Source organism: Mesoplodon densirostris, chromosome 1 (assembly GCF_025265405.1).
Source record: "Mesoplodon densirostris isolate mMesDen1 chromosome 1, mMesDen1 primary haplotype, whole genome shotgun sequence".
NCBI lineage: Eukaryota > Metazoa > Chordata > Mammalia > Artiodactyla > Ziphiidae > Mesoplodon > Mesoplodon densirostris.
Window position 1 is genome coordinate 143,214,898 of NC_082661.1, and position 27,921 is coordinate 143,242,818.

At 37.3% G+C, this 27,921-nt stretch overlaps 1 protein-coding gene across 1 annotated transcript; it reads right to left on the bottom strand.

Annotated features, from left to right (window-relative positions):
• SRP72 (signal recognition particle 72) lies at window positions 1-27,186 on the bottom strand. The gene is made up of 19 exons (XM_060109176.1): window positions 27,028-27,186; window positions 24,784-24,904; window positions 22,330-22,453; window positions 20,654-20,797; window positions 20,463-20,574; window positions 18,870-18,901; window positions 17,483-17,607; window positions 17,332-17,389; window positions 14,906-15,037; window positions 13,904-14,032; window positions 12,655-12,727; window positions 10,634-10,698; window positions 9,254-9,349; window positions 8,288-8,391; window positions 8,083-8,160; window positions 7,717-7,854; window positions 5,195-5,232; window positions 2,470-2,629; window positions 1-1,423 (listed from the first exon to the last, which is right to left on the bottom strand). The coding sequence occupies exons 1-19, from the start codon at window positions 27,134-27,136 to the stop codon at window positions 1,246-1,248; spliced, it is 2,016 nt and encodes a 671-aa protein (XP_059965159.1). The 5' UTR covers window positions 27,137-27,186; the 3' UTR covers window positions 1-1,245.
• Window positions 27,187-27,921: the final 735 nt, after the last annotated feature.

Genomic DNA, 27,921 nt, shown 5'->3' on the forward strand with positions numbered 1-27,921 from the left:
TTCAGAGTCAAACACAGCAGCACTTTATTAATAAGGACAGAGCAATATGATCACAAGGAAATACTCGTAAGTCTAAACTGAATGCTATCTTGGGCAGCATAAAAGGAATACTAACAAGTGTAGGTATCCCAGTGTGTCTGTCTCACACCTGTCAATGGGAAGGTGACTCGTAAGCAAGGCAAGAACAGAGCGACACTGATACCACACACTGACTACAATACTTCATTACTTTGAGAAGGGTAGTGAGTGGTCATACCCCCAACTAGAAAGAGGAGTCATTTGAGACCTATCAATTGGGCCAACAGTTCTGTTAAGCTTTAATACTGCTTATTCCTGAACTCTGGTATTGACTTCCTCTCTATGTAGGAAGTCAATGTTCATGCTCTTGATAGGGGCTGTTTAAATCTTTCTGATTTCTGTCAAATCCATCTGACCTCAGAACACTGGGTCTAAGAGTCAACTTCTTGCAACATCGATGTCTTTCCCTTGAGATCTTTAATAGTGCTAAATCAGCATAATGTTATCATAATTTGAAAATGACATGGGGGCACAAAAAAGTCCTAATTTATATACATGTGTATATATCTATATACATACACATACTTTTCATTACTATATATATATATAGCATCCCATATTCCAGTATCACATGGCAGAGAGAATTTACAGTCAGAATAATCAAGACATTTAATTTAGTTTTCCTGTGGCCACTCACGTAGTGAACTGAAAAATACCAGTGTATTGATAAGGTCCCCTTTTATTACATGCTATTTCTAAGCAGATATTTGGAATGCTCAGAAGACTCCACTTTCAGTCTCCTAAGGCCTCCTAAGACATAATTTAAAGTGGGACTTGACAGAACAAATATCTTTGCACTCTAGTTGAAACAGAAGTAGTTTCTGTTTATATCCTAGGGAACCTTGGATAACATGCCTTGTTTGTGAAACTGAAAAAAACAGCAGATCAGCACACAAAGAGAAAGGATGCAACAGATATCAAAGTAGGTAAATGCCCAACTATTCTGAGCCCTCCTCATCTGTGCAAAGCAAGGTGGTACAAGTAGGCCAAGTCTGACTGGGCAGAGTTTGAAGAAGATGCTTTTCTGTTTGATGCACAAGAAAACAATTTTATGAAAATGTGGGGATGGGAGAGGGAGCAGCTCTGTGCTTCTTGCTGTGTTACCTTTATTATGTTCCCAGTGTCACTGAGACTAGTTTAAAAATAGCCTGCAAAAGAATGTCCTAATCACCAGCCACCTTTTCCACCTTTCTTCTTTTTCTGTTGCTGTTTCTTTTTTGTTGCTGGAGCCCCTGCAGGTTTCTGGTGTCTTGGGGGTATGATATTACTTGTAGATGTAGATGCTGTTGCTGCGCTGCCAGGTCGTGGGGAGGTGGGTGGGCTGCTCACAGTTTTACTGGCATCCCTGAAATCATCAGATCAGGAAAGTGTTGGTCATTCATATATTCAACAAAGGAAAAGGCTATAAAAATGTACGTACACGGATTTCACTTTCCACCTCTCACAATCTCCCACACACATTTTCTTTTTCTTCCTTTCTTTCTTTTTTGGCCGCGCCACACGGTATGCGGGATCTTGGTTCCCTGATCAGGGTTGGTATGCGGGATCTTGGTTCCCAGACCAGGGATGGAACCCGTGCCCCCTGCAGTGCCTCCGAGCTCGGAGTCTTAACCACTGGACTGCGTGGAAGTTCCCACACATATTTTCTTTTTTTTTTTGCGGTATGCGGGCCTCTCACTGTTGTGGCCTCCCCCGTTGCGGAGCACAGGCTCCGGACGCGCAGGCTCCAGACGCGCAGGCTCAGCGGCCATGGCTCACGGGCCCAGCCGCTCCGCGGCATATGGGATCCTCCCAGACCGGGGCACGAACCCGTATCCCCTGCATCGGCAGGCGGACTCTCAACCACTTGCGCCACCAGGGAGGCCCTACATATTTTCTTTTAAGGTGCGTTCCCCAACTCCCTATCCGTTTTTCTTTTGAATAAAATTTTTACTGTGTTCTAATTTTTAAAAATGTAATTGATGGTACATGTCAATTTTTAGAAAGCTTAGAAAATAAAGAAAAAAACTTTTAACGACCTATAATCCTACCATGTAGAAAGAACTGATTTAGTAACATTTTAAATTCTGCTTTCTAGTCAAATTATTTATTTATACCTGTTTCTCTAGATATTTAGTTAGTTGAATTACTCAGTGTATATAGTTTCCTTTTGAAGGTACTGTAATCCTAACATCTGCAATATAATCCTACAGTTATAGTATTTACAATACAACCAAGCCAGAAACAGCACGTTTTCTTTCCTTTACATAAGCATATTACAAAACATTTATTAAAGATATCTGACTATACTTCTCATACTGAAAACATATTTCAAAAATTCTTAATGATGACCCTGAGTCAATCTCAGAAAGAAGCAACCTATGCTCTGAGGACTGGGAAGCAATGACTTACAGTTCAGATGAAGCTCCTGCAGTTGCTCCCTGGGTCCCTTTTCCAATCTGATCCTTCTTTTTACCCTTCTTTCTTCCTCGGTAGTAAGAACGTTCACGCATTGGTAGCCATCTTTCTGGATCTGGGGTCACTTTTGGGTCATAATTTTTAGGCAGTTTTCCTGTGTAACAATTAATTGATAAAGAAATGAGAGATCTGTCCATAATGTTTTCGAGATAGTTTGTTTAAACACTGTGTCCAAACCTGGGAATAAATAACGTTAAAACTGATATAAACTTATCTGAGAAAGTTTCATTTGTATAATCTAGCAGGGGAAAAAGGACTTATTTCTAAGCATGACACAAAATTCAGAAGGCATAAAAAGATTTCATAGATGTATCTGTATAAAAAAATTTAAATTTTCATTTGGTAAAAGATAATTTTTAAGAGAAATAACGAAACAAGAACACATTTGCGTACTATGTAACAGAGTGAATTAATATTCTTAATATAGAATGAGTTCTTGATAATCAGTAGGTAAATCATGTAAAGAAAATGCGCATAGCTGTAATTAGAGTAAGCCAAGAAAAATAAAAGTCATTAACCATGTGAAAAGATGCATGACCTCACTAATTAAAAATAATAAGGATAGGGCTTCCCTGGTGGTGCAGTGGTTGAGGGTCCGCCTGCCGATGCAGGGGATGCGGGTTTGTGCCCTGGTCCGGGAGGATCCTGCATGCCGCGGAGCAGCTGGGCCTGTGAGCCATGGCCGCTGGGCCTGCGCGTCTGGAGCCTGTGCTCTGCAGCGGGAGGGGCCACAACAGTGAGAAGCACACGTACCGCAAAAAAAAAAAAAAAAAAAATAATAAGGATAGGGGAATTCCCTGGTGGCCTAGTGGTTAGGATTCCAGGCTTTCACTGCCATGGCCCGGGTTCAATCCTTGGTCAGGGAACTGAGATCCCATAAGCTGTGCAGCATAGCGCCCCCCGCAAAAAAAAAATTAAAAGATAAAAAATTCTATATTAAAAAGCGTAATATGCAGTGTTTGTGAGACAGTGGGCAACTCTCAAACACTATGGCAGAAGTATATACTAGTATAGCCTCTGTAGAGAGCAAATAATTGGCAGTACCAGTCAAAATTTATACTTTTAGAAATTTATCCTGCAGAAACTCCTAAGTCACAAAGCTATATATGTGTAAGAATACTCTCTGTGATATTCTTGAAAACAGCAAATTCTATATTTAATAATTTGGAAAAACATCTGCACAATATAGTCTAAAGTAGAAGATTAAAACAAATTATCTTGATTTGTTTATATCAGTTTTGCAAAAATATTAATTGAGCATGTAAATGTGTATGTGTTTCTATATACAAAAAAAGTTAAGTAATTATCTCTGGGAGAATGAATTTGGGGTAGGGAATTTTCCATTCTTCATGCCATTCTATAATGACAGAAGTCTGTTACCTTTATTTTGTTTTTATTTTCTTTTGTTTTTATAATGAGCATATCTCTTGTAAATTAAAAAAAGTACTCATCTGGAAACCACGAAAATAGAAAAGAAACTGAAACTGGAGGTTACTGATACCTATAGTTATCAGCTATTTCCTTGCAGTATTACTAATAAATAAAACAACATGAAACGAATACTTTAGTTTTTACCAGTTTCCAAGTACAGTGATAAAAGTGAAGAACTAGTAAGACTTGTAGGTAAAGACAGTGGAGTGAATGCAACATTGGCTTCTGCACTATCCAAAACTCCACTAAAATAGTAATAAACCCATTAAAAGGAAGAATAGGAGAAAAGATATTTTCAGTAAAATTCTAGAAGCTGGAAAACAGATGGAGGAGTGGTAATAAATTTAGCAGATTTGGGAAACCTGAATCCTTGATTTTGCAGTAAGCAAAATCAAGAAGCAAACTGATTTATACCACAGATTTCCCAAAGACTTGGGAACAGGTAGGTGGTTCCAGGGATATCCTCTGACTAGTTGAAGCCAAGCATGGTAATTCCACCCTCTCTTGCCTTGGATTAAAATACGTAAGCCAATCAATGCATGGCATTCCTCTGGTTAATGGTTCAGGGCTCGACACTGACCTATATTGGCCCAATCAGGTTAATGGGAAAGATTTGCCAAATGCAGAGGCTCTCTTTACATCCTGCTGGATATAAATGACAAGTATATATGGCTCTGTTTCCAACAAACATCTGATTACTCTAATGGGATTCATTTTTGTGTACAGGAGAACAAAGAGATACAACTACTGGATAAACTAACCCTGATACAACCTTCCTCTACACTGCCAGTTTCATAAACAGTAAATTTTCTTAAGCCAGTTTCACGGAGTTCTACGGTACTTGTAGCCAAAAGCACTCTAATGTAGAAGAGCTTACTGTGTGCCAGGCACTGTTCTAAGAGCTTTACATGTAGTATCTTATTTAATCCTATGAGGTATATACTATCATATTCCATCTTACAGATGAAAAACTCAGGAAGGTATGTTAACCTGTTCAGAGTCACAGTGAAAGAGCAATGTTACTAGAGCAACAATTTGAATTCAGGCACTCATAAACTTCAGAATTGCACTCTTTAAAGTTATAAATTTAAGTAAATGTTAGCTATAGTCAAGACAAAAACTCAGTTTCAAAGATATGAGAATTTATGTCTGAAGATTTCTATGTAAGGCCAAACTCAAGCTTTTACCTTATAGAAAGAAATCTAAAGATTAAAAAAAAAAGCCTTACCCTTCTTTTTTTTCTTCTTTTTTTTCAAATCTCCCTGTCTATAAAGAGAAGAAAAATCATTATCATCATTGTGATAAAATATTTATAGCGCATTAAGCATGTGCAAAAGAGTGAGCTGGGTACTTTGTCACAAAGGTGTTTAAGATTTGGCGTCGCCTCACCAAAGCTAATAAACCAGTTGGGATATTAATTCAGGTTAAATTTAATCAAGCTTCAAACACCGTTACTTTTTGCAAGGTGCTTTAGAAAAGAGGGGTGACAACTGTTTTCAGAAAATAGATATCATTTACACTGGCACATATTAAGTCTATGTAAAAAGGTAAGAAATCTGTACAAGCACAAAAATCTATTATAGTTCTGTGCTAAGTTACCTTATACTTGGCAAAACTAGAAAACAGATCATTTAAACTCTTTGCCAGAAGAACATGTAAAGGTATCATACATGCAAAGAATATTTCTGGGAGGATACGCAAGACAAGTAACATTGGTTGTGGCCTTGGGTGGGAAGAGGGCAGACAGGGGTGGGAGGAAGACCGTACTTTTTTAATCTTTCAGGCTTTGAACCTTGTGAGTTTATTGAATTTTTTAAGTAAGTAAAATCTTAAGTACACTGACAAAAAATAAATAAAGGTATTGAAAGAGCATAAAAAGTCAGGGGAATACTTCAAAATAACTATTAAGTACTCTGACAGCTATACTCTGACAGCTACAGTAGAAAAGAGGAAGACATTTTAAAAATCCCTCTGGATATACTCATGTGATATACCTCTACGGGAACTATGAAACAGTGAACTAAAAAGATAAGACAGCAACAATGTCTGCCCAAATTTCATTCTACCAAGTCATTCAATTGTGAAAGTTCTTTTAGGGTACCCTGAAGAATAAGAAATGCAACATACAGCATCTTACTTTAGAGCTTCATCTCTCACTCAGACTATGCAACAGTCTTCTGAATTGTCTCCCTACAAATCATACTACACAGCCATATCTGCAATTTCCCAAAGACTCTCTGCCATTTCTTACTTCTTTGTCTTTGCTCACATTTTGCCCATCTCATCCTCATCTTCCTCCAGAGTCAACACCGTCTCCTCCTCCATGAAGCCTCTCCTAACCTCCCACTGTCCCCAGGAAGGACTAACTATTCCCTCTGGTGTACTCCTCTATGCTTGCACTATCACAGCACGTGCAACCTTTATTTCAAATACTGCTTAAGTGTATTTCCTTCTGCTAGACTGAAGTTCTTTTCAGGGCAAGGACAATGATTTATTTTTGTCACCCACATAGTGTTAACTTCAAAAGAAACTACACCTTTTTATATATCCAAAAGTCAACATAAAATAAAAGGCATTAATAATGCCTAATGAAAATACTGTGCTGAAACTGAGAAGCTTTAAAGTCAATGTACATCTTAATAATTGTCTAATGGAAAAGATAAAGACGATTAAAAGATTAGAAAAGAACTGTATGTTCTTACTAATTACCCAGCCCTGTTTTGGAAAAGGAAAAAAAAATACTGAAAATATTTAAATACACATTGTATGAAAATCTCCTAAGACCTGGCTTGAATTCATTATTTTGGAGTTCTTGATAAGGCTTGAAATTGGGATCATGATAAAATGAAATGTGGAACAATGTAGTATCTCTGAGACTCTAATTTCTTATTTAACTTTTAAAAATCTATTAAGAGGATGGTAATACCTTTTTAACAAACACAGAGTTCATAATGAAGTCAATCATATACTGTTGCTGATATATATATATTTTTAATTATGAAAAATTAGATTTCAAAAGTCATTCAAAAAAAAGAGAAAACTGAAAAATTATGAAAGTCACAAAACTGGGGAAGTGCTATATCTCTTCCGTTCTCTATTCATCCTGAGTCAAAAATAGAATCTTAAAACAGTTTATTTAGTAGGCCTCTGCTATTTTTGAGATGACAATGTACGAAAACAAGAAAAGAATTGGAATTTGACTTCTTATAAGTTACTGAAGCTGGCTAACTTTCCTCCAAATCAGCAAAATAAACCTTATCTGAAATTTGGTCTAGAATTCTAAATGATGTACTAAATGTACATCAATATCTCACAGGTAAATAAAGTAAGACACATCCAGCCTACGGAATACTCCTCATAAAAAGAATAAAATATGTCTACATTGAGAATATGGAAAAATCTCTAAAAGACTTATTAAATGAAAGAAAATTCAAAGACAGTTAAATACAATATAATCCCATTTCTATATAAAAAAAATCTAATCTAAGAAAAGTATTTCTACATCAGCTCTGTATGCAAACACGAAGAAAAAGATCTGGAAGTAAACACACTAAATTAGTATCAGAGGTAAATTGTGGGTGGGGAGGAGGAGGGGAAACAAGGACAAAAAGCTGGGCACAGCACAAGAGAAGGGAAAAGAAACAGAGTGGACTTAAACTTTATTCACATGGAATTTTTACGAGAGTGCATTTTTTATTCCTTATATAACTTAAAATCAGCATTAGAGAATGTTACAATGAAAAACATTACCCTTGCTCCTTTGGTTGACTATCTCCAGCAACTTTTCCACCCTTCTTCCGAATGTACGTAGCACCAGGAGAATTTTCAAGAGCCTCCACATCTACTTTTAGAGACATACTATCTGATGAAGGCAAGTGTTTACTAAGGCTGGGATAGAACAAGAGTTCAGGAACACAATATATACACATATATATGTTTGGATCTATCACTGTATTTTTCAGGCACATTGATCAATAAATTCTCATTTTTGCTTTTACTAGTTAGAGGAGGGGTTTTGTTTGTTGAAATTTATAACAAAAAAGCCCTGGTCAAAACAGGTAAGGGAAGGGATTTATTGCACTACTTGGGAGCTGTCTAGAACAATCAAAAGGATACGCTTTTGCCTTCTCAGGATCTACAAGTGAGTAAGCAGAAATAAGCTGTGCCAGGGTGTGAATATCTTTTGGATTTTGTCTAAAAGAAGAAATAAGAAAGTCACTAAACAGTTTATAAAACTGGAGAAAGTAACATAAACAAGCAAAATAACTCTCTCATATCAAATAAAACTTGGATTTCTGCACCTCCACCTTTCAGAGCTTACTTCCATAGCTGTTCTAGGTCACTAATTGCCTCCTTCTTCCGTCCATATTTGAGTTTGAAGTTTGCAGCTTCTCTTATCAAGGACAAATGAGCAGGAGATTTGGGCTATAGGTTCAATAAAGAAAGAAAAAAGTTTTAAGCTAAATATCTAGCAAGTCAATGAAGTTATATTCATTAGATCTTTAAAATGGACCTATCTGTTAGATTTCTCATCTTAAGTTTTACTGAATGCACAAAACAACAAAAAGAAATTCACACACACACACACACACACACACACACACAGAGGGATAGACAAATTAGTACAAGTGAAGACCAATTTATGCATTTGGTATACAACCCATCTCTATTTAGATTGTCTTGTCTACAACTAGAAATATTGCATAACCAAATCTTAAAGTTACGTCACTATAGTTCTCAAACATTAATTTGACACGATACTTCCTAGAACACTGATATCTCTTCACTGCTAATAGTGCTAACAGTATTAATGCCCCCTGCATGTATGTATATCTGTAGGTTGGATATTGCCTATGCAAAGACCCATACTGGAAAAAACGAAGATGTTTCTATTAGATAGAGATATACAATTATTCTATGTACTGCCGTTCTACCAAGTACTACCATCCACGGGCTCTCTAGCCACTAAAGATGAGCTCTCTTGTACACAAGCACATACAATTAATATTCTTATTTCTTGAGATTACACATACAAACACACATACATACACTCAGGAAGGAGCTTCAGAAAATATAACTGAGCTTTTTTTTTTTTTGGTAGCCATTTCTTTCTTCTAATAACTTTATTTGGATCTGGTATACTTAAAAACTGAGTGACAGTCTAACAGCATTCCATTTTTTAAACAGTGAGTTGAAGTGTTTCAATTCTTAATTTTGAGTTCACTGCTGCAGCTTTTTATTCTTATGCAAAAATGTACCCTCATAACATTTTACTCCATCTTTTTACCTGATGGTTTTGATACCACTGGATAGCTTGTGTGAAGACCTCAATGGCACTGTCAATATCTTCCTCATGGCTGTACATTGTCACTAATGCAGACACCTACCCAGTCAAAGGTATAAATTAGTGAACAGAATTCCTCCTTCCCTCTCAGAATAAACTTTTTGAAAATGAATAACGTTAAAGAAACAGCAAATAAAGGTTGTTAGGCTCTGTGCTAGTACCTAATTCATCATAAAAATTGCTAATGCATAACTAGAAATACCATGAACAACAATGGTGTTTTCCAAACACAAAGGTGATTATCTGTAAAAAAAATACCTCCCCTAAAGCTCATTCACAAATGGTTTGTTACCAGTACACAACAAGGTAAATACAGAAATTGAGAAGAAGCACTTAGAAAATTAGTTTATATGATCACTGAGGTGCACACACTAGAGAGGCTAAACTTGCATGTGGCCTCCACTACATGAAGCCAGTGAAAGCTTGCCTAGTGTGCTGGAGGGACAGCAAAGAGGCCCATGTAACTGGAGTGGAGTGACAGGGGGAGGAGCCATAGCCAGATGAGAACAAAAAGGAAACAGAAACAAAAAGCCAGATCATTGAGAAAAATCAATAAAATTAACAAACCTCTGGCTAGACTAATTAGAAAAAAAAGATAATAGGGACAAAATGTCCTACAGATATTAAAAGGATAAACAGGGAATATCTGAACAACTTTCATGCCAATAAATCCAACAACCTAGATGAAAGATTATTGTTAGCCATATATTATATTTGATTCTAACATAATCACAGCCCGGTCTTAAAGTATGATTCTTCAAAAGAGAAAACACTACCATAATACTATTATACATTTATTGAGTGCCATTTGTAAACAAGCTGTGTTGGAAAATGAAACAGTCCCTGTACAATAAATGTACATACCACCACTACAGAATGTCTTTACTTCGAAACAGATGTGCTCACAGCTATATTAGTGATCTAAACCTGTGATGCTTGAATAATCAGAGAACTAAAAACTAAATTCGTAGGCCATTATTACCAAATTGTTTTAACTCAAAGAAATCACACTGAAGACATGATAAAATAATAGGCTAAGAAATTCCCTATATATGTCTTAGGATATTTAAGGTTGGCTTTCAAGTGGTAATATAAGGCCTAAACAGTTCCTGACACATTTGACTAAATAATAAATCAATGCAAAGCAGAGCATAAAATGTAATTAAATTTACACCAGAAAGCTATTATTTTAACTACAACTTCTACATTTTGAATAAAGAAATAAGCAGAAATTAAAGTGAAAACAAAGAAATATCAGACATAGCAATGAACTATTAATTCCATTACTTTTTCAGTCTTAAAATATTTTAGTTATAAACTCACCATGCCTGGTTTATGCTTTAACTCCTCTATGCTTCTCAATATCAAACATGCTTTGGAAATATTACCTTAATAGAATAAAAACAAAATCAGCATCACATTGAAGAAAGCATCTCACGGAGGAAAAAAAAGATAAAAAATTTAAGAGTCATATTTGGTAACATCTCTAAACACTCAAGCTTTGGGATCTTGGGAATATGTATTCTATTTATTCATTTTACAAACAAAGGAAATTAAATCCTAAAGAAACAATGCATCTTGCTTATGCCCACAAAGTTAATGGCAGAGCTGCTACCAGAAAAGGAGTCTCCCAGCTTCCAATCTTTTGAGTTCTGCTTCTCCCTTTTCAGAGTGTAACTTAAAGGTAGGAGTCCTTCCCTAAAGGCCTTGAAATTGTTACTGTAGATATGAGTGCAATGGATAGTTTCCTACAATGTTAAAGTCTGATTTTCTACTCATTGCAAACCTCAATAACAAACCTTCCAAAGTCTTTAAAGACAAAACAAAACAATAACCATGACAGACTCATTCTCAGTAATATTAGTATGATAAATAATCCTCACAAAAATAAACTGAAAACTGGATGAGAAAACAAGATACAGAGGAAAGCAAGAAAAAGAAGAAAGAGAGGTGGGAAAAGGAAAAAGAAACAAAGGAGGAAGATAAGAAATGTGAAAGTAGGGTAGCTATCAGGTCTCAACCTGATTTTCATTACTACCCCACTGAGGTGCCTTTTTAGACATTGATTTTTCCTAATTGCCAACTCCTCTCCCCTCTACCCATGAACTTTTCATTTTAGCCATCACAATATCTAAGATTTTTTTCAATCCTGTGCACCAAACCAGTGATCACCCCCACTGAGAATGTATGGTCTACACCAGAGCTGTCTGATGGAACTTTCTGTGATGATGGAAACATCCTCTATCTACGCTGTCCAACTACCCACATGTGGCAATGAAACTTCTGAAATGTAGCCAGCACAACTGAGGAACTGAATTTTAAATTTAGTTTAACTTTGGGACTTCCCTAGTGGCCCAATGGTAAGGAATCCACCTTGCAATGCAGGGGACGCGGGTTCTATCCCTGGTCAGGGAACTAAGATCCCATACGCCACAGGGCATCTAAGCCCATGCGCCACAACTACTGAGCTCGTGCACCTCATCTGGAGAGCCTGCGTGCTGGAAACTACAGAGCCCACACCCTCTGGAACCCGCACACCACAACTCAGAGCCCACATGCATTGGAGCCTGTGTGCCACAACTAGAGAAGAGAAAAACCCCTCACGCCACAACTAGAGAAGCCTGTGTACCACAGCAAAGAGCCTGTGCACTGCAATGAAGGATCCCACATGCTGCAACTAAGACCCAACACAGCCAAAAAAATAAATTAATTAATAAAATAAATAATAAATAAATCTTTAAAAAATAAATTCCGTTTAATTTTAATTTAAAAATAGCTACATATGGATAGTGGCTACCAGATAGGGACAACACAGCTCTAGATACTCAACACTGGTTCAAAATTATAAACAAAAAATTGTCAGTTCTCTGTAAGATTCAAAAACACGAGTTCTCATTAAATTTCCTTGCCTCTTCTCTACCAAAGATATGGGTTATAGAGTATAAATGAAGAATAAAGGGCTAAGAAATTTTGAAAACTAGGAAGCAAAGTAACTCTTAATTCATGCAAATACTACCAAGTGACAGATATGAGCATTTCTACACATGACGTACACAGGAAATTCAAGTACAGAACAGAGGAATTCTATGCTTCTACAGACTTTCAAGGCATGGATTGAGAAACAGTCTAACAATTTAGGAATTAATCCAAGAAAAGGCCTCCTAACTTATTACTAAATCTGTTGGAGTTCACACAATCTAGCTTAATATTTGAAACAGCATTATGCTTCAGTATTATGCAAAAAGTTTTAAAAATCACATAGTCCACAACTACTTCAGAATCATTCCAATCATATGTTTTCTTTAACAGGATTATTTTAATCATAATGAAATAATCATGAATACCTTGGGAAAGTTTCAGCTGTGCCATGGTCAGCTTAATTTCAGCAGCGTTTTCTGGATGCTGATCTGCAAATTCCTAGAATTTTTTTAGTTGGGGAAAAAAAATCACATTTACACAACTAAGCGCACATATTCTAATTACTTATTTCAGCCTCATTAAATTTTTCTTAATTAATTAATTACTTTATTTATGACTGCATTGGGTCTTTGTTGCTGTGTGCAGGATCTCTCCATCACTGTGAGAGTCCATCACAGACTCTCAATCACTGCGCCACCAGGGAAGTCCCCTCATTAAATTTTTAAATCCAGTTTTGAAACATTAAACTTCTGGTTTCAGGTCAAAATTTTAAATTTGGAAAAATTTTATTCGACACCCACTTTGCTTAAAATTGTGCTCTGAGGGCTTCCCTGGTGGCACAGTGGTTGAGAGTCTGCCTGCCGATGCAGGGGACATGGGCTCGTGCCCCGGTCCGGGAAGATCCCACATGCCGCGGGGCGGCTGGGCCCGTGAGCCATGGCCGCTGAGCCTGCGCGTCCGGAGCCTGTGCTCTGCAACAGGAGAGACCACAACAGTGAGAGGCTCGCATACCGCCAAAAAAAAAAAAAAAAAATTGTGCTCTGAAAGAAACTGCAATAATGTCAAGTCTCTAGGAAGTCGCCAGTAGAGAAATAATAATTAAAATTACTACATAGGTTTTTCTTTTTCTTTTTTTTAAAGAAAGATACTCAAAAAAAAAAAAAAAATGACGACTCCTTACTGAGGATCCCTGCTTGGCAACTTTGCCCCTCAGGATGGTCCTAATTTTATGCTGTCCAACTTCCCAATGTAGTCTACTTCAGGAAATTCGAATGTGATTTAATGTTTGGTTTAGCTTAATTAAAAACCAAGTCAGTATCTCTGTAATCGTTTGAGGTTTTGGATTGGGACTTACTAGAAAATACATTATTGAAAAAGGGGCTAAGCATGTTCTGGTATTTTAAGTCTAAAACAAACCGTTAACTAGTGTTACATCTATCTCCAAATGAAAAGCATTCTTCGGAGTTTATAGCAAACATTTACTAATGCAAATTTATATAAAACAAAGCTGCTGCCCAAGAATTAACTAAAGTGACACTCTGGCATGTGTACAGTGGTATATTACCTATTAGTTTTCCCATGAAATTTACAAGCTTGTATATTATTATAATAATGAAAATAAAACAAGGCTACAACTACCTGACATCTCATTAAAAATGCAAGTAATTGTTTTACCTGAAGCAGCTCTATGGCTTTTGTGTGCTGCTTTTCACGGCAGAGCTGGGCAGCTTGGATTAACACAGGAAGGAGATGCTCAGGACTTTGGGACTGTAAACTGGCAGATATTTTGCGACATTGTTCTGCCTAAAAGACAGTATTTCCCCCCCACAAAAATAAGCTGGTTAATTAAATCAAACATTAAGTGAATGACCAAAAAGAAAAGAAGGATGGGGAGGTGGAAGGAAACCAGTTGAAACAAAATAGTAAGTGAAGAACTACCTAGGGTAAGAGAGGTTGTTTACAGTATCCGCAATTTTTTCCTGAAAGAAAAATATTTCCATTTACTGAATGTAAGCTATGAGTTCTTAAAGCATTTAGGAAAGAATAAGTCCTAAACATTCATTTGGATGCTTAAATTGCAGAATTTTGTTTAAAAAAAACCAGAACACATCAAGTGTCAGCCTTTGCTTCAAAGCAACAAAATGTACAGGTATTTCTTGCTACAGTATTTAGGAACAACTTGACTCAGTTCTAAATAATGAAAATGTTACTGCCTCTCAGTCCCCCACTGAAAACCTCTGCTCTAGAAGGGTATAAAATCATAATTTAATTAGAATTTACACATATTGGAGTCAGAATTGCCCTTCTTATTTATAACTTGATGTGATTACGCACAAACTAAAAAGATGGGTCTTAAGTTTATAATCATGATCAGCATCTTTGATGATTTTTCCTTTAATTCAGAGAAATTAGAAATAAGGTAATGAGAGAATTTTCTCATTTACAGCAGTGAATAGTGTTTTCTTCTTAAAAGCCACCACTGTAGACCTTTACAAAGAACTGGGCAAATTACTTACTTAACAGATAAAATCTATGATACATGACCTTCTGAAGACTACATGAGCCTAACACAAAATATAAGCAAAAACATAAACAGACTGGACTGATACACCCATTATGCCTCATGTGCCATACTCCAAAAGGTTTAGCCAGGGGAACCAGAGGTCTGTTGCCTACCTGGTTTGTGTACATAGCAAGTAAAGCTTTGTTAAATTCTATAGCTTGCAGTTGTTTCTTGGAAAGCTTAAACTCCACTCCTTCTGCATTGGTTAATTTCACCTTCTTCTTGGAGTCAAAGACGTTTTGGTCCTGACAAAGAAAAGTTCATTCACCATTAACAGCAATCTCAGACTTCAACTCTTTTAACACTCCAAGGCCTTATTCCTCTTTCATTTCGTTATTTTATGTAAACACAACAAGAGAGCTTGGAAGATAATACACCTACCTGGCTGGGGTGCCTATGCTCCTAAGGTACATATAAATTTGGCTTGCTTTCTTGGTTTGGTTTTATCTTTCTACTATTAATTGCTTTTTTTAGCTTTTTGATGAAAAGTACAAAGGGACTACACAAATCTTACAGTGGAAATTAAGACTACAACGACACCTAAATTTGTAATTTCTACAAACTATCTTTAGAATTTAGATGACAAATGAGGAAAGTAACTTATTCCTCTCTGACATATTGTCATACATAAGCAAATGGAATGGAATAAGAATGGAAGACAATTAAGTCACACTGCACCCTGAGAAGGACAAAAAGGGCATCTAAGTGTCTACTATGTGCACAGTATTCTAACTTTGTTAAATATTATTTGCAAATATGTTACCACTGTGCTTTTTAAACCATGTCTTCTACTAGTTTAAAGACTAAAAGGAGGCAAAGAAGAAATCTAAAATAAATTCTACTTTTTACTGTGAAGCTCCAAACCAATGTGAAATTATTTTAAATGTACAGCAAGAAACTGGCTTTCATATAAATCAATCCTCAAGAAACCATATTTCTAGTTGGTACCCCTATGTCACTATTTTAGTACTTAAACTCACCATGCATGCCACTGTCAGACTTCTCTTAAACTTTACTACCATGACACTTATTAACATTTTTGATTTTTCAACGTCTCCCACACCTTGATTATTACTCAATGTAACCTTTTTTTTTTTTTCTTAACTAGCCAGCATGTATGTATCCTCATATCTTTTGCTCTCTCACTTTCCCTCCATAAGTCATTTGCTTATGCTGTTGCTTAACCTTCAAACCATATCCCTCCTTCATGGCTCTACTCAAATTAGCCAACCCAGATCTTCCTTCACCAAATACTGTAGTTACAAAGTATATAACAAGAAATTTAAATGTGCACAATTTTTTTCAACACTAGTTTTTTTTATACTATGTAATGATCAAGACCACGTTTCATGTTTATTTTTGCATTTCCTATTGCATCCAGCACCATACTGAATAAAAAATTAGAAATAAATGTTAACTGAAGAAAAATTCAGTGTATAAATACATTTAGATTGAGATATTTAGTACTTCACATACCCTCCTCCCCACAATTATATATCAGATAAAAACAATTTGTCCTCACTGGCATTTCAAATTGTTCATACACATAGGCAGGTACATCTTGCTGCTAAGAGTCAAATGCCAGCATCAATTTTTGGAAACCTAAACCATGTCAATGGCCTACAACATCCTATATCTATTACCCCCCAATGCCATTATCCTATGTCTGAGAACCCTCTGAATTTCTGCTATAGGGGGAGAGAGATACCACAGAGGCCTAAAAGGAGAGTGCATTGGAGTCAGAGACTAGAATCTGAATCCAAGTTCTACCTCTTAGTGGCTGTGATCTTATACAAATCACTTAACTCCTTTTAGCCTAAGATTACATTCCTATAAATTGGAGACATGTACTGCCACCTAAAAAGATAATTGTGAGGATGAAATAAGCTGGCACTTGGAAAATCACATAGCCTATCAAAAGAAACTAAATGTTACTTTTCTAATTTTCTGTTGACTTGAATTTCAAATCTGAACTTGAAATATCTTCCCATTAGAACAATGTTCCAAAAGGTGGTTAATCTGACTAGTACAGTACTCTTTAGGATTGTTTATATACGTGCTTGTAATAGTTTACACAGGGCTTGCAGGCGGGGTGGCAGAGAAAGAGAGAGAACCTGTCCATGCCTCCTTTCCCCCAGAATAAAAACCACTGGAAAGAGAAAAACTATATACGGAAAACTCATATTCAGACTTACTAGATGAAGAAATCAAAGTCCAAACAACTTATTTCTCTAATAAGTATTCTCCATATAACGATAATAATGGGAAATAATATTATAATTATATTAATAATTATATAGAATAATAATTTTAAAAAACAATGGGAAAAGGGTAAGATTTTAAAGTCCAGGGTATGTAACTACAAAATAGTTTTATTATTTGAATATATCTTGCAGAATCATTATGAGAGTTAAATAAAACTCTCCATTGTGATTTTGCTGCAACTGGACTCTGTCATGGAAAAACTTATCCCAGAACAAGGCTGGGGTAATATGCTTCCAGCAAAAAATAGTGTAAGAAAACCATGGATATTCCGTACCTTGTTAATTGTAATGATGTTATTTGCAATCACAGCTAGCAATGCTACATCTGTTGGTCTGCGAACAAAAAGCAACAGTCAAAAAGGAATAAACCTTTAAAAAGAAAACTCATACCCTATAAAAGACGCTTCAATTTAATAACCCACTTACTTTAGTTTTATTATCTGATTGTAAAGTTGCAAAGCCTCCTCTGTATGACCCTGAAGCTGCATAATATAGGCCATCTGCCCGTGGATGATGGCCAGTTCTGCCTGTGGGTCTTCTTCAGTCCCATCCTAAGCAGAAAAAGAAATATTTTTTTTTTCCTTTGAGTTCTCCAAATTGATCCACATATTAACCAAGTGATCCAAACATTCAGAAGATATATCATCCTAAAGAAGACATACAATTTTCAGGAATTTTCTTGTAGAGTCAGCTTGTTAAAATTTAGGAATAGCTACCAAAAGAGGGAAGCTTAAATGAGAATGGCAAAAAGACAAATTCTGGAAGGACATGGCGACAAGCTCAGGAATACCATTCACTGATAATTTTTATTCTCTAAAAAGCTAAGACTTAAAAAAAAAATGTGAAAAACAGCATACAACTTTTTACAATACCCCTAAATTCTGGAAACAATTTTCTCATAAGAAACACATTTTCAAAATGCTTCACTCTTAATTCTAAAATAATTCTAATCCAAAGACTACAAAATTCTAAGTAGTATCTATCACTGTACAAAGAACTTCAAAAGCTGAAACTAATTCTGTAATTAAAGTAGCAGCTCTCTTAACTGATAACCCAGATCAATCTATATTTTCCATTCCTTTGGAGAGGTTGACTGATGCCCACGTAGAGTGAATGCTCAAGGCTAGGAGGCTGCTATTTTTTGCCATACCAGGCGATCCTACTCTCACCTGGTAAGCATATGTTCACCAGGAGGTCAGACTTGTTTGTTTCCAATCCCATTATGCCAGTTGTGTTTGATAAAGAAATGATAAAACTTAAGTATTGTAGTAAGACAAGAACTATGCATGAGAAAAGAGACTTGCTTCGATGAAAACTATGCTGAACGCTCAGAAATATTTGACAAAGGTGAGTTCCTAAAGAAAATTACTATCTAATTAGGTATGAGCCAGAAAATGAAGAAAAAAAAAAAGGACTCTGTAATGAAACTAATTCACAACTGTCTTTAAAGTATTGTTACACTTAAGAAAAAAAACCTGGAGATCATGACTGTTGGATTATGTATAGTTTATGTAAGAAACATGCATGGAATTCCTATGAATAGGACCTTACTCAAAGACCTGAGCCCTACATCTAAAACAGGAGAATGAATTTATATGAATTTAAAATGAAATGCATAAGGCATATAAAATTTTGTATTGTAATTTCTCACCCTAAGAGAGTCCATCAAATAACTGGTCAAGAGGGTTTCTGTGATTCTTATCTAATGAATCAATATCATTTCAAAAAGTCAATAAATACTACAAAGAAGGCTCCTACAAATTTATATTAGCAGAAGTGTAAAATCTGGGTTTAACCACAGTGGAATACTTACAGAGTCTTCTGATAATGAACGGCGGCAAAGATCTATAGGAGAAAATGGTTTTAAAATTAATATTGCTGGGTAACTCTCGTTTCTTTCATGTTCCAAAGAACAAGAACTAAATTCTTAGGCAGAAGATTTAAGATAATTTTAATAACAAGCAAATTTGGAATTTATCGTTAACATCAAATATATTACATAAATATTATCAATCCTTGATTACTCTAGCTCTTTGGCATTTTCTTTCACTTGTAATCCCTATGTTAAAAAAAAGTTTAAGGGAATTTAAAATATATAAATGTAACAAATGTTGATTGCAAAAAATCAATTATAGAAAAGTATAAAAATAAGGACAATAATCCTGCCACCCAAAGATAACCACTGAAACATTTCAGCTATTTTTTTTTAATGTAAATGCACAGTTACATTTTTAAATAAAAGTGGGATAGTCTACTATTTTGAAACCTCCCTTCCCCCATTTAATATACTGTGGACATCTTTATGTTATAACACATTTACATTTACATTATTATTTTTAACATGATTATTGTTAATGACTGCATGGTAATCTATTCTGTGATTATAATAAAGTCTTCTAATAGGACAGAAACTCATGTTTCTAAATTTTTGTTCTTATGAACATCCCTTCAATTAAATTCATATATATATATATATATATATATATATATATGGATGGATGTTATCTAATTATTCCCTTATTTCCTTAAATTTCTAAAAATGAAATTCTTAGATCAAAGGGTATGAAAATTTCAAAATCTGCTATAGCACCAAACTGCCCACTGCAAAGCCTCTATTACTTTTACATTCATACCTGCAATATATGAGGATGTCCTCCCATACCACTGTCAATACTGGGTATGAGCCAGAAATTATAATTCTTAAACATATTTTTCTCCTCATGATGCTCTAACCTCTGCCCTTATTTTAACCATCAATATTTAAGACTAAAACAGACCGTTTCACCATTTTTCCTTCCCACCATTCATTGCAGTCCCTACAACATCACTTTTATAGCTTCCAAGGGAAATGTATGGAGAAGAAAGTCAAAATGTTTCAGGAGTTGAGACCAGACATAAGTTCTCTAATAAATTATTTTCTTTTTCACTTAATTAAGAGCTTCAAAGCATGCAGATATTGTATATAGAAACATACTAAGTGGAGTTAAAATGTGCTTGAATAGTGTTATCAATGCATAAATGTGGCACACCATATTGTTACTATATTTGTGTACTTGTTTAATACCAATAATGATGATAATAATATTTACTGAATGCTTACTAACTCAGTTAATTTACATTTAACATTCACAGTAAGTTGTTCAAAAACCTACTCCTCAAAACTCAAACTTAAGGTTTGGTGTGGTTGAAAATGGACAAGTAGACTGGCTTAGGAATAACATAGTAACAGAGGAGAGATAAGAGTCAAGAACCCAAGAGAAAGGCTAGATGGATTTTGAGAAATTTCCACTACATCAATAATTTCCATTTAAAAACTTCCCAAAGTTTTTAACTTTTTAACTTTTGGAAATACTTTGCAAAGTTATATGCACATTACATTTACGTATCATTTTAACAAACTTCCAACCTTCAGCTTTTTGCAGGATTTTCATTGCCTGGTTCAGCTGGCCTTGTCCTATCAGTGCACATGCAGCATTGTAGCACAGTTCGTGTGTGCCTTCTTGGAGACCCAAGTTCTCCTGTCACAGAGCAAAATACCAGTCAAACACTAGACAGGAATATTATGTCATGGCTGTATAAGTACACAGAGATACTCACTGGAACTACTTTCTCCCAGTTACTCTGAGCTGCAACAACTGCTGAAAGGTTTGTTTTTCTCTCCTCATCATAATCATCTTGAGAGTTTCGGACAAGATCTCTATACACAGCCAGGCATTCATCATAGCGTTCTAATCGGTACAACTGAAGAGATAAATAGCAAGTAAAAAATCAGAGAAGACAAATATTGTGTTACATCCCTAACACCATATAAACCCTTTTTTGGATCCACCATGTAAGAAACCTAACTCAGCATAATGTGGGCAATTATTGTTTTTCCTTTACAATTTTTCAATTAGTTCTGTATGCTACTAATACTTCCCGAAAGTTACTTGCAATGAATCTCTACTATATTGCATATTTGTAGGCATGATTCAGTTAGAAAAGCCATTGTACTGACCCCCGTCTTGAGGTGAGGTAAGTGTCTAAGTGGGTTGTGAAAGAAAACCATTCTGTAGAAATCAACCGTTACCTAAATCTGACTTACAATGAAAAAAATTTCCCACAAGTTTACTAAGCCCCAGTAAACAGGAACAAAATTAGATGTTAACAAAAGGACTTACTATTTCCTAGTTCACTATACTGAAACTTCATTCCTCTTTTCCAGAAACCAATTATTGTATAGGGTAGTATCAAGTATACACAACATAATTCTTGCTTATTTCATTCAAGTTGTTCTTAAAGGGTGATAAGAACTGCCACTCTGGGTAAATTAGTCTACATGTATGGCAGAGATGGGTGCCTTTCATCAATATCAAAATGCTGGAATCTACCCTAAGCTAACCCAGTTTACATGAAAAGTTCTTTATAGACCTACAGTCCATGAACTTGCCCAAGTCTTTGTTAAACCAACACTACCTTTTGGGGACAATATATTCAATACATTATTTGCCCTAAACTAACTTTTTTTTTTTTTTTTTTTTTTTTTTTTTTTTTGCGGTATGCGGGCCTCTCACTGTTGTGGCCTCTCCCGTTGCGGAGCACAGGCTCCGGACACGCAGGCTCAGCGGCCATGGCTCACGGGCCCAGCCGCTCCGCGGCATGTGGGATCCTCCCAGACCGGGGCACGAACCCGTATCCCCTGCATCAGCAGGCGGACTCTCAACCACTGCGCCACCAGGGAAGCCCTAAACTAACATTTTAAAAAATTTTAAGAGGGTTTTGCTAGTTCTAATATAACATTTCTGTCCTCTTATGATAAACAACCCTATTTTACATTAGGCTTAATTGTATGTCTCAAAACTCTTTTAGAATAAGATATTTCCAGGGATTTCATGAACCATCTGAATTCATCCAAATTCTTATTCATCACGATTTTCTTTATTTTACACTTAGAATAAAATATCAGTTAAAAACTAAAAAGACTGTTTCAAAACTGTGTAAGTGTATAAGCTTACTGGCCTTCATCTTTCCAACTAAAAAGTCCAAATTTCATAGGATAGTTCTTAATTTTCCAATTACCCTTAGGAAGTCATTCGTTCATAGAACACTATACATGCAATTGTTCATAGGAAGATCAAGGAGAGGGAATATGTTCAAACCTCAAGAACTGGTTTGGTGGCAAGTTTTATGGAGCATCAGGATGGGCTGGGGTTCCTCATCCCTGCTCCTTGCTATAGGTAGAATCACGTTCACGCAGGATGACTGTCAAACAGGGATTTTAAAGCAGTAATTACCACTTGTCCATAAAGCTCCTTTAGTTTGTCTGTCTGCTGGTTGGCACTTTCTATTGTCTTCAAGGCATTCTCAATTCTGTTCAGCCTGTACTCACAGTATGCCTTCTCGAAGGAAAGAGAGTTACTGAAAAAGGAAAAACCAATGTCTGATTATTAGCTAACACTGCAGAGCACCCACTATAAGCCAGCCACTGCTCTAAGCACACTTGATACATATTATTTAATCCCCATTAACAACAAATGACAAAGGTTAGCGACTTGTCTAAAATCAGACAGCTCATAAGTGGCAGAAAATATTACATCCATTTCCCTAGGCTTTCTTGCTTTCATGGATATTCTTATTAGAATCACTGGCCTCTGAAACGAAAATATAAGAATGAAATCCTGAATTGGCTAAAAACTGTTTCAGATATAAAGACAATCTGAACATTGTTTTAAATGGGTTGTTACAGAAGTTTCTTAAATCCGTTTAAGAACCTATGATAAGCCATATAATGCTACTCTAACTTGTCAAGAAGCAAATAATTAGCAAAGAAAAAGTAACTAGAAATCTTAAAAGAACATAGCACTTGTAATCAAACAACTGGTGAACAGACAACTACAAAAACACTACTTACATACATAGACTTAAAAATTCATCTACATTAATGTTGCATATGAAACATTTTGAAGTTTCAACCATAATCTGTGAGGAAAAATAAACATCAAGCAAATGGCAACATCCTTTATTCACCTAACAAAAAATTATTTGAAAATTTCCCTCTCTCACAAAATGACCAAAAATCAAAACACTGAATTTTAGCATAAACATGTTTACTAGTAGAAAGCAGTGTCCCTTTTATTACCCTTTTATTTTTAATAAAGTTTAAAAATTTGTTTTTAATCTGTAATACATGCAGTTGGCCCAAGTAAAAAAAACCAAAAAGGTATACACTGAAAGGGTTTTACTCCCACTGTTATTCAAATCTACTCTGTTCCCCTCACCTCCTACAAGTAACTATTTTTATTCATTGTTTCTCCATTTATTGTTTGTCTTTGCAAATACAAAAAAATACACATGTAAATTCTTTTTTTTTAAATTTATTTATTTTATTTATTTATGGCTGTATTGGGTCTTCGTTTCTGTGCGAGGGCTTTCTCTAGTTGTGGCGAGCGGGGGCCACTCCTCATCGCGGTGCGCGGGCCTCTCACTATCACGGCCTCTCTTGTTGCAGAGCACAGGCTCCAGACGCGCAGGCTCAGTAACCGTGGCTCACAGACCCAGCTGCTCTGCGGCATGTGGGATCTTCCCAGACCAGGGCTCGAACCCGTGTCCCCTGCATTGGCAGGCAGATTCCCAACCACTGCGCCACCAGGGAAGCCCACATGTAAATTCTTATATCCTCCTTTCCTTATACAAAAGGAAGTATACAATATACTGTTCTGTACCTTATAAACATTAAACAATAAATATGCTGCAACCTTCATTTCAACACACATTTCTTTTGGGGCTCAGGCATAACTGTAAAGAAAAATGAAATTACAGTACCAATTCAGATTATAAGTTCACGTTTCATAAAATGATAAGTTAAATAAGTAAATGAAAAAGATTAAGAATAATAAAAAACTGCTGTAGGGCTTCACTGGTGGCACAGTGTTTAAGAATCCACCTGCCAATGCAGGGGACACGGGTTCGAGCCCTGGTCCAGGAAGATCCCACATGCCTCCGAGCAACTAAGACGGTGCGCCACAACTACTGAGCCTGCGCTCTAGAGCCTGCGAGCCACAACTACTGAGTTCATGTGCCTAGAGCCTGTGCTCCATAACAAGACAAGCCACCGCAATGAGAAGCCGGCGCACTGCAACGAAGAGTAGCCCCCGCTCGCTGCAACTAGAGAAAGCCCACATGCAGCAATGAAGACCCAACGCAGCCCAAAATAAATAAATAAATAAAAAGTAGATTGAAAAAAACGGCTATATATTCTAAAGGCTGCTAAAGAACTCTGACACTGAAAGATCATGGCCTAAAATCATACTCACCTAAACAATTCTCAAAGGAGGTAGGCACAGAGGTCAGCTAAGACTGCCATACCATCCTAGAGGCCTCGACTAATACATCCCTACCCTATATGTTCTGCCCTCTCTGCTCTTTTTTTAAAATTAAACTTCTGCTGAGTTGTTCTCCCTATGTCTTCCAAGAAATCTTGTGACTCTTGTTTACACCCCACATCCCTCCAGTTTCCCTTCTTCTTAGTGGTTCAAAGGGAAGACAGGGGTAAAGAAAAGGCTCCTTAAGGCAGAAAAGAACAAAAGTTACTATGGCTCTTTCCAGTTTCAGAAGCACCATTGGCAGGCAAAAGGAAAAAAGAGGGGAAGGAAAGAAAAAGGTCAAAAGTCATTGAATAGTGGGGGAAAAAACACGGAAATGGTTATAGCTATGGTAAACATGCACAAACAACTAATTAAATCACTTACTTGGCAAACACTTTGGTGTGAGTATTGATGACATTCAAGGCTTCCTTGAAACTTCCATTCTGGATAAGGCACACAACTTTACAGTGTAGGGCAGTTACATCATCCTTGTTGATCTGCAGTACTAGACAGCAATTTTAGGAAAGCAATTTTTAAATCCATCCCCTTTCCACATTTCCCATCTCAGGAAGCTACATTTCCAATTTTATTGCAGCAGAAATGATTAGTTAAAACATTTTTTTAAATGACTGATCTTTATTTTTAAGTTAAGAAGTGACAATAAGGAGAGTTAAGGTAGACTTTCCAGTGAGATAGCTTCCCAAGATGCATGTACCAAAAAAGTAAAGTGAGATAAAGAAGCAAGAATGAAGTTGTTTTCTACTGCTTTTTCATCTTGCAATGCATGCTATATCCTACATATTTCATTACTTCACAGGGAAAGAAAAAAGTTCACATAAAACTTGGCAGCAAATGACTTAGGTTTGAGTACAACCTTGTCACTAAATGCCTTGAGGTCTTGGACAAGTCATTTGATTGCCAAATCTCAACTTTCTGATCTGCAAAACGAGTATGAAAGCATTACCTATTTTACAAGGTTATTAAAAAAATTACATGAGAATATTTTGAAAAAAATCTATAAGCTGTAAAGTATACAAACATAATTTGTTTTGCTGGCAATATTTCCAAACACCATTCAAAATTTCCCTTTTCAGCTAATATAACTAAAGAGAAGTGCAAGGAAGGAGTCAGATGCCCAAATTTCAATGCTAAACATCTGTTCGGTGTCAAAATGGCTAGGATCACTCCCCTTGCACCTGGGCAACTATAGGAATTCAAATCTCAGTCTAAGAATCAGAGTAATTTCTATCAATTAAGAAAATAGGGCCTCCCTGGTGGCGCAAGTGGTTGGGAGTCCGCCTGCCGATGCAGGGGATACGGGTTCGTGCCCCGGTCTGGGAGGATCCCATATGCCGCGGAGCGGCTGGGCCCGTGGGCCATGGCCGCTGAGCCTGCGCGTCCGGAGCCTGCGCGTCCGGAGCCTGTGCTCCGCAACGGGGGAGGCCACAACAGTGAGAGGCCCGTATACCGCAAAAAAAAAAAAAAAAAAAAAAAGAAAATATATATTGGAGAACTGACAGGCCTTGCTGATTAAACAATTCCTGCACAATACTTACTACATTGCTGATTAATATTGGTTGCAGGCCTACCAAAGGCCAAAGTTAATTCAAAACAAGTTTAACAATCAAATAATTATCATTAGTAGCTATTCTCCTCAATGTCTGAAATCACCAAAAGTTCACTGTGGGCACAATCATTTCTTTTCACATTAACCCAGCAATAGTTTGCTGAAAATTCACACTTGTACGTTACAGACATACCATGTATGTTATTACTTCTTTCAACAGTCAAACCCTGTCCTGGTAATTACATTTCCAAATCTAACAAATACAGGCAACACCTTCAATAAAGAATTTAGCACGACAGAGAACATTAAAAAGCATGGCCGTATTACAGTTAAGCAGTAAAGGATAAAAGAATATAATGAGTTGAACCTCACACCGAAGACAGTTCACTCAAAATGATCAGTTACCGGGCAAAAAACAGGATTAACATTTGTCTTTGCAACGTTATTGCAAATGTTAGTGCTTTCACACACACATTTTCTGGTCTAAGGACGCTGGAGGGATTCTATCTGTGGGAATGACAGGCCTGACATCCAGATCCAGCCCTTCCCTCTACCCCGAGTCTGTACAGCTTCCACCTTGTCAGCGCCAGCTTCCAAATTACGTGTCCCAGGCAGGTTCCTCCCCCCGCTGCGGCCCAAGAGAAAAAGCTCCCTCAGCAATACTGTCTTGATCACTCCGCTATAAGGAAAGCGAAAAGGAGGCAGTGTGGAGGTTTTGCGAAATAAGGCGTGAAAGCAACGGAGTAAAATAAGAAAGCAGTTTGGAAGAGACGTCGGGAGCTGCGGTCTCTTTAAATCCCTCCCTCGCTTTCTGCGTGTGTGCGGGGCGGGGGGGTAAAAACGGAAGTACACGTGGCTCTAAGCCACCCAGGACCCAGGGCTGGACATGGGGAGCGGAGGCACCGCGACCCGCGCCCGCTGGGCGTTCGGGCCCCAGCGGCGGGCGGCTGGGGTCTCCCTTCCCGCTGTCTGCTCGGAGGTGGTCGAGCGCTACGGAAGGAGGCTGCATCCTCCCACCGGCCCGGGCCCGCCCCCGCCCCGGCGCCCGCCGGGACACTTACTCTTGTTGACGGTTTTGAGAGCGCGCGTGAAGTCGCCGTTTTGGCCATAACGGTTCACTTCACTCCAGAGCGCAGGTACCGAAACCCCCCCACTGCCGCCGCTCGCCATCTTGGAGGAGACGCGGGACGACCCCTTGCCCCGGAAGAGGATCTTGGAGGTGGCCAAGCGGAGAAGGAAGCCGGTGGTTGCTAAGCGTTTCGCAGTCGGAAGCGTCTTTATTACTGAGGTGGCGTCAAAGACCGCAGTCTTCACTCTCGTACCTAGAAATTTGTGAAGATAGAGTCGATACACCTTTCTAGAAGCGGGTCTGGAGGAACGAGGCGTCGGACCCCAGGAAGGGGTTGAAAAGGATTCACCAAACAGATTTGGCTAAAAACAGCGTGCGTTTCCGGGGCGACCGCTGGGGGCGGAGAAGTGTCCAGGTCCCTAGAGGCGGAGCTGGGCGAAGGTCTATGGAAAATAAATAACAGGTCTATGGCGTGGTAAAATACCAACTAGAAACCGTAGGGGGTCATCTGAAGGAGTGGGAGAGAAGGGGAGGGGGAGAGACGGCTTCTTGCTGCCTGGGAATACTTCATAGAGGAATTGGTATTTGGCTGGGATTTTGAAAGGTGATTAGGAAAATCTGGGGTTGGTTCTGGGTAAAGTTCAGTCAGAGAAGCGAACATGAGGAAAGGCAAAGAAGAAGAAAAGAATCTCCAAGTGCAAAGCACGTTTGGTGAAAACCCCCTGGCTACCCTTTGGGCTGCATTTCAGGAGCAGTTGGCAATAAGGCTGGAAGGGTGATGTGTTTTGGTGTGAGAATACCCAGGTTCAGTTCCTGGTTTATGTGACGCTCTAGATGTCTGACTTGTGAACGTGTTATCAGAGTCCCAGTTTTCCCGGCTGTAAAA

Coding starts and splice junctions, on each gene's coding strand:
- SRP72 (XM_060109176.1), bottom strand. CDS start 27,136: ATGGCGAGCGGCGGCAGTGGGGGGGTTTCGGTACCTGCGCTCTGGAGT. Junction 14,033..14,905: donor TTGCTATGTACACAAACCAG/GTAGGCAACAGA, acceptor ACTGTCTTTTAG/GCAGAACAATGTCGCAAAAT. Junction 2,630..5,194: donor AAAGAAGAAAAAAAAGAAGG/GTAAGGCTTTTT, acceptor ATTGTTACACAG/GAAAACTGCCTAAAAATTAT.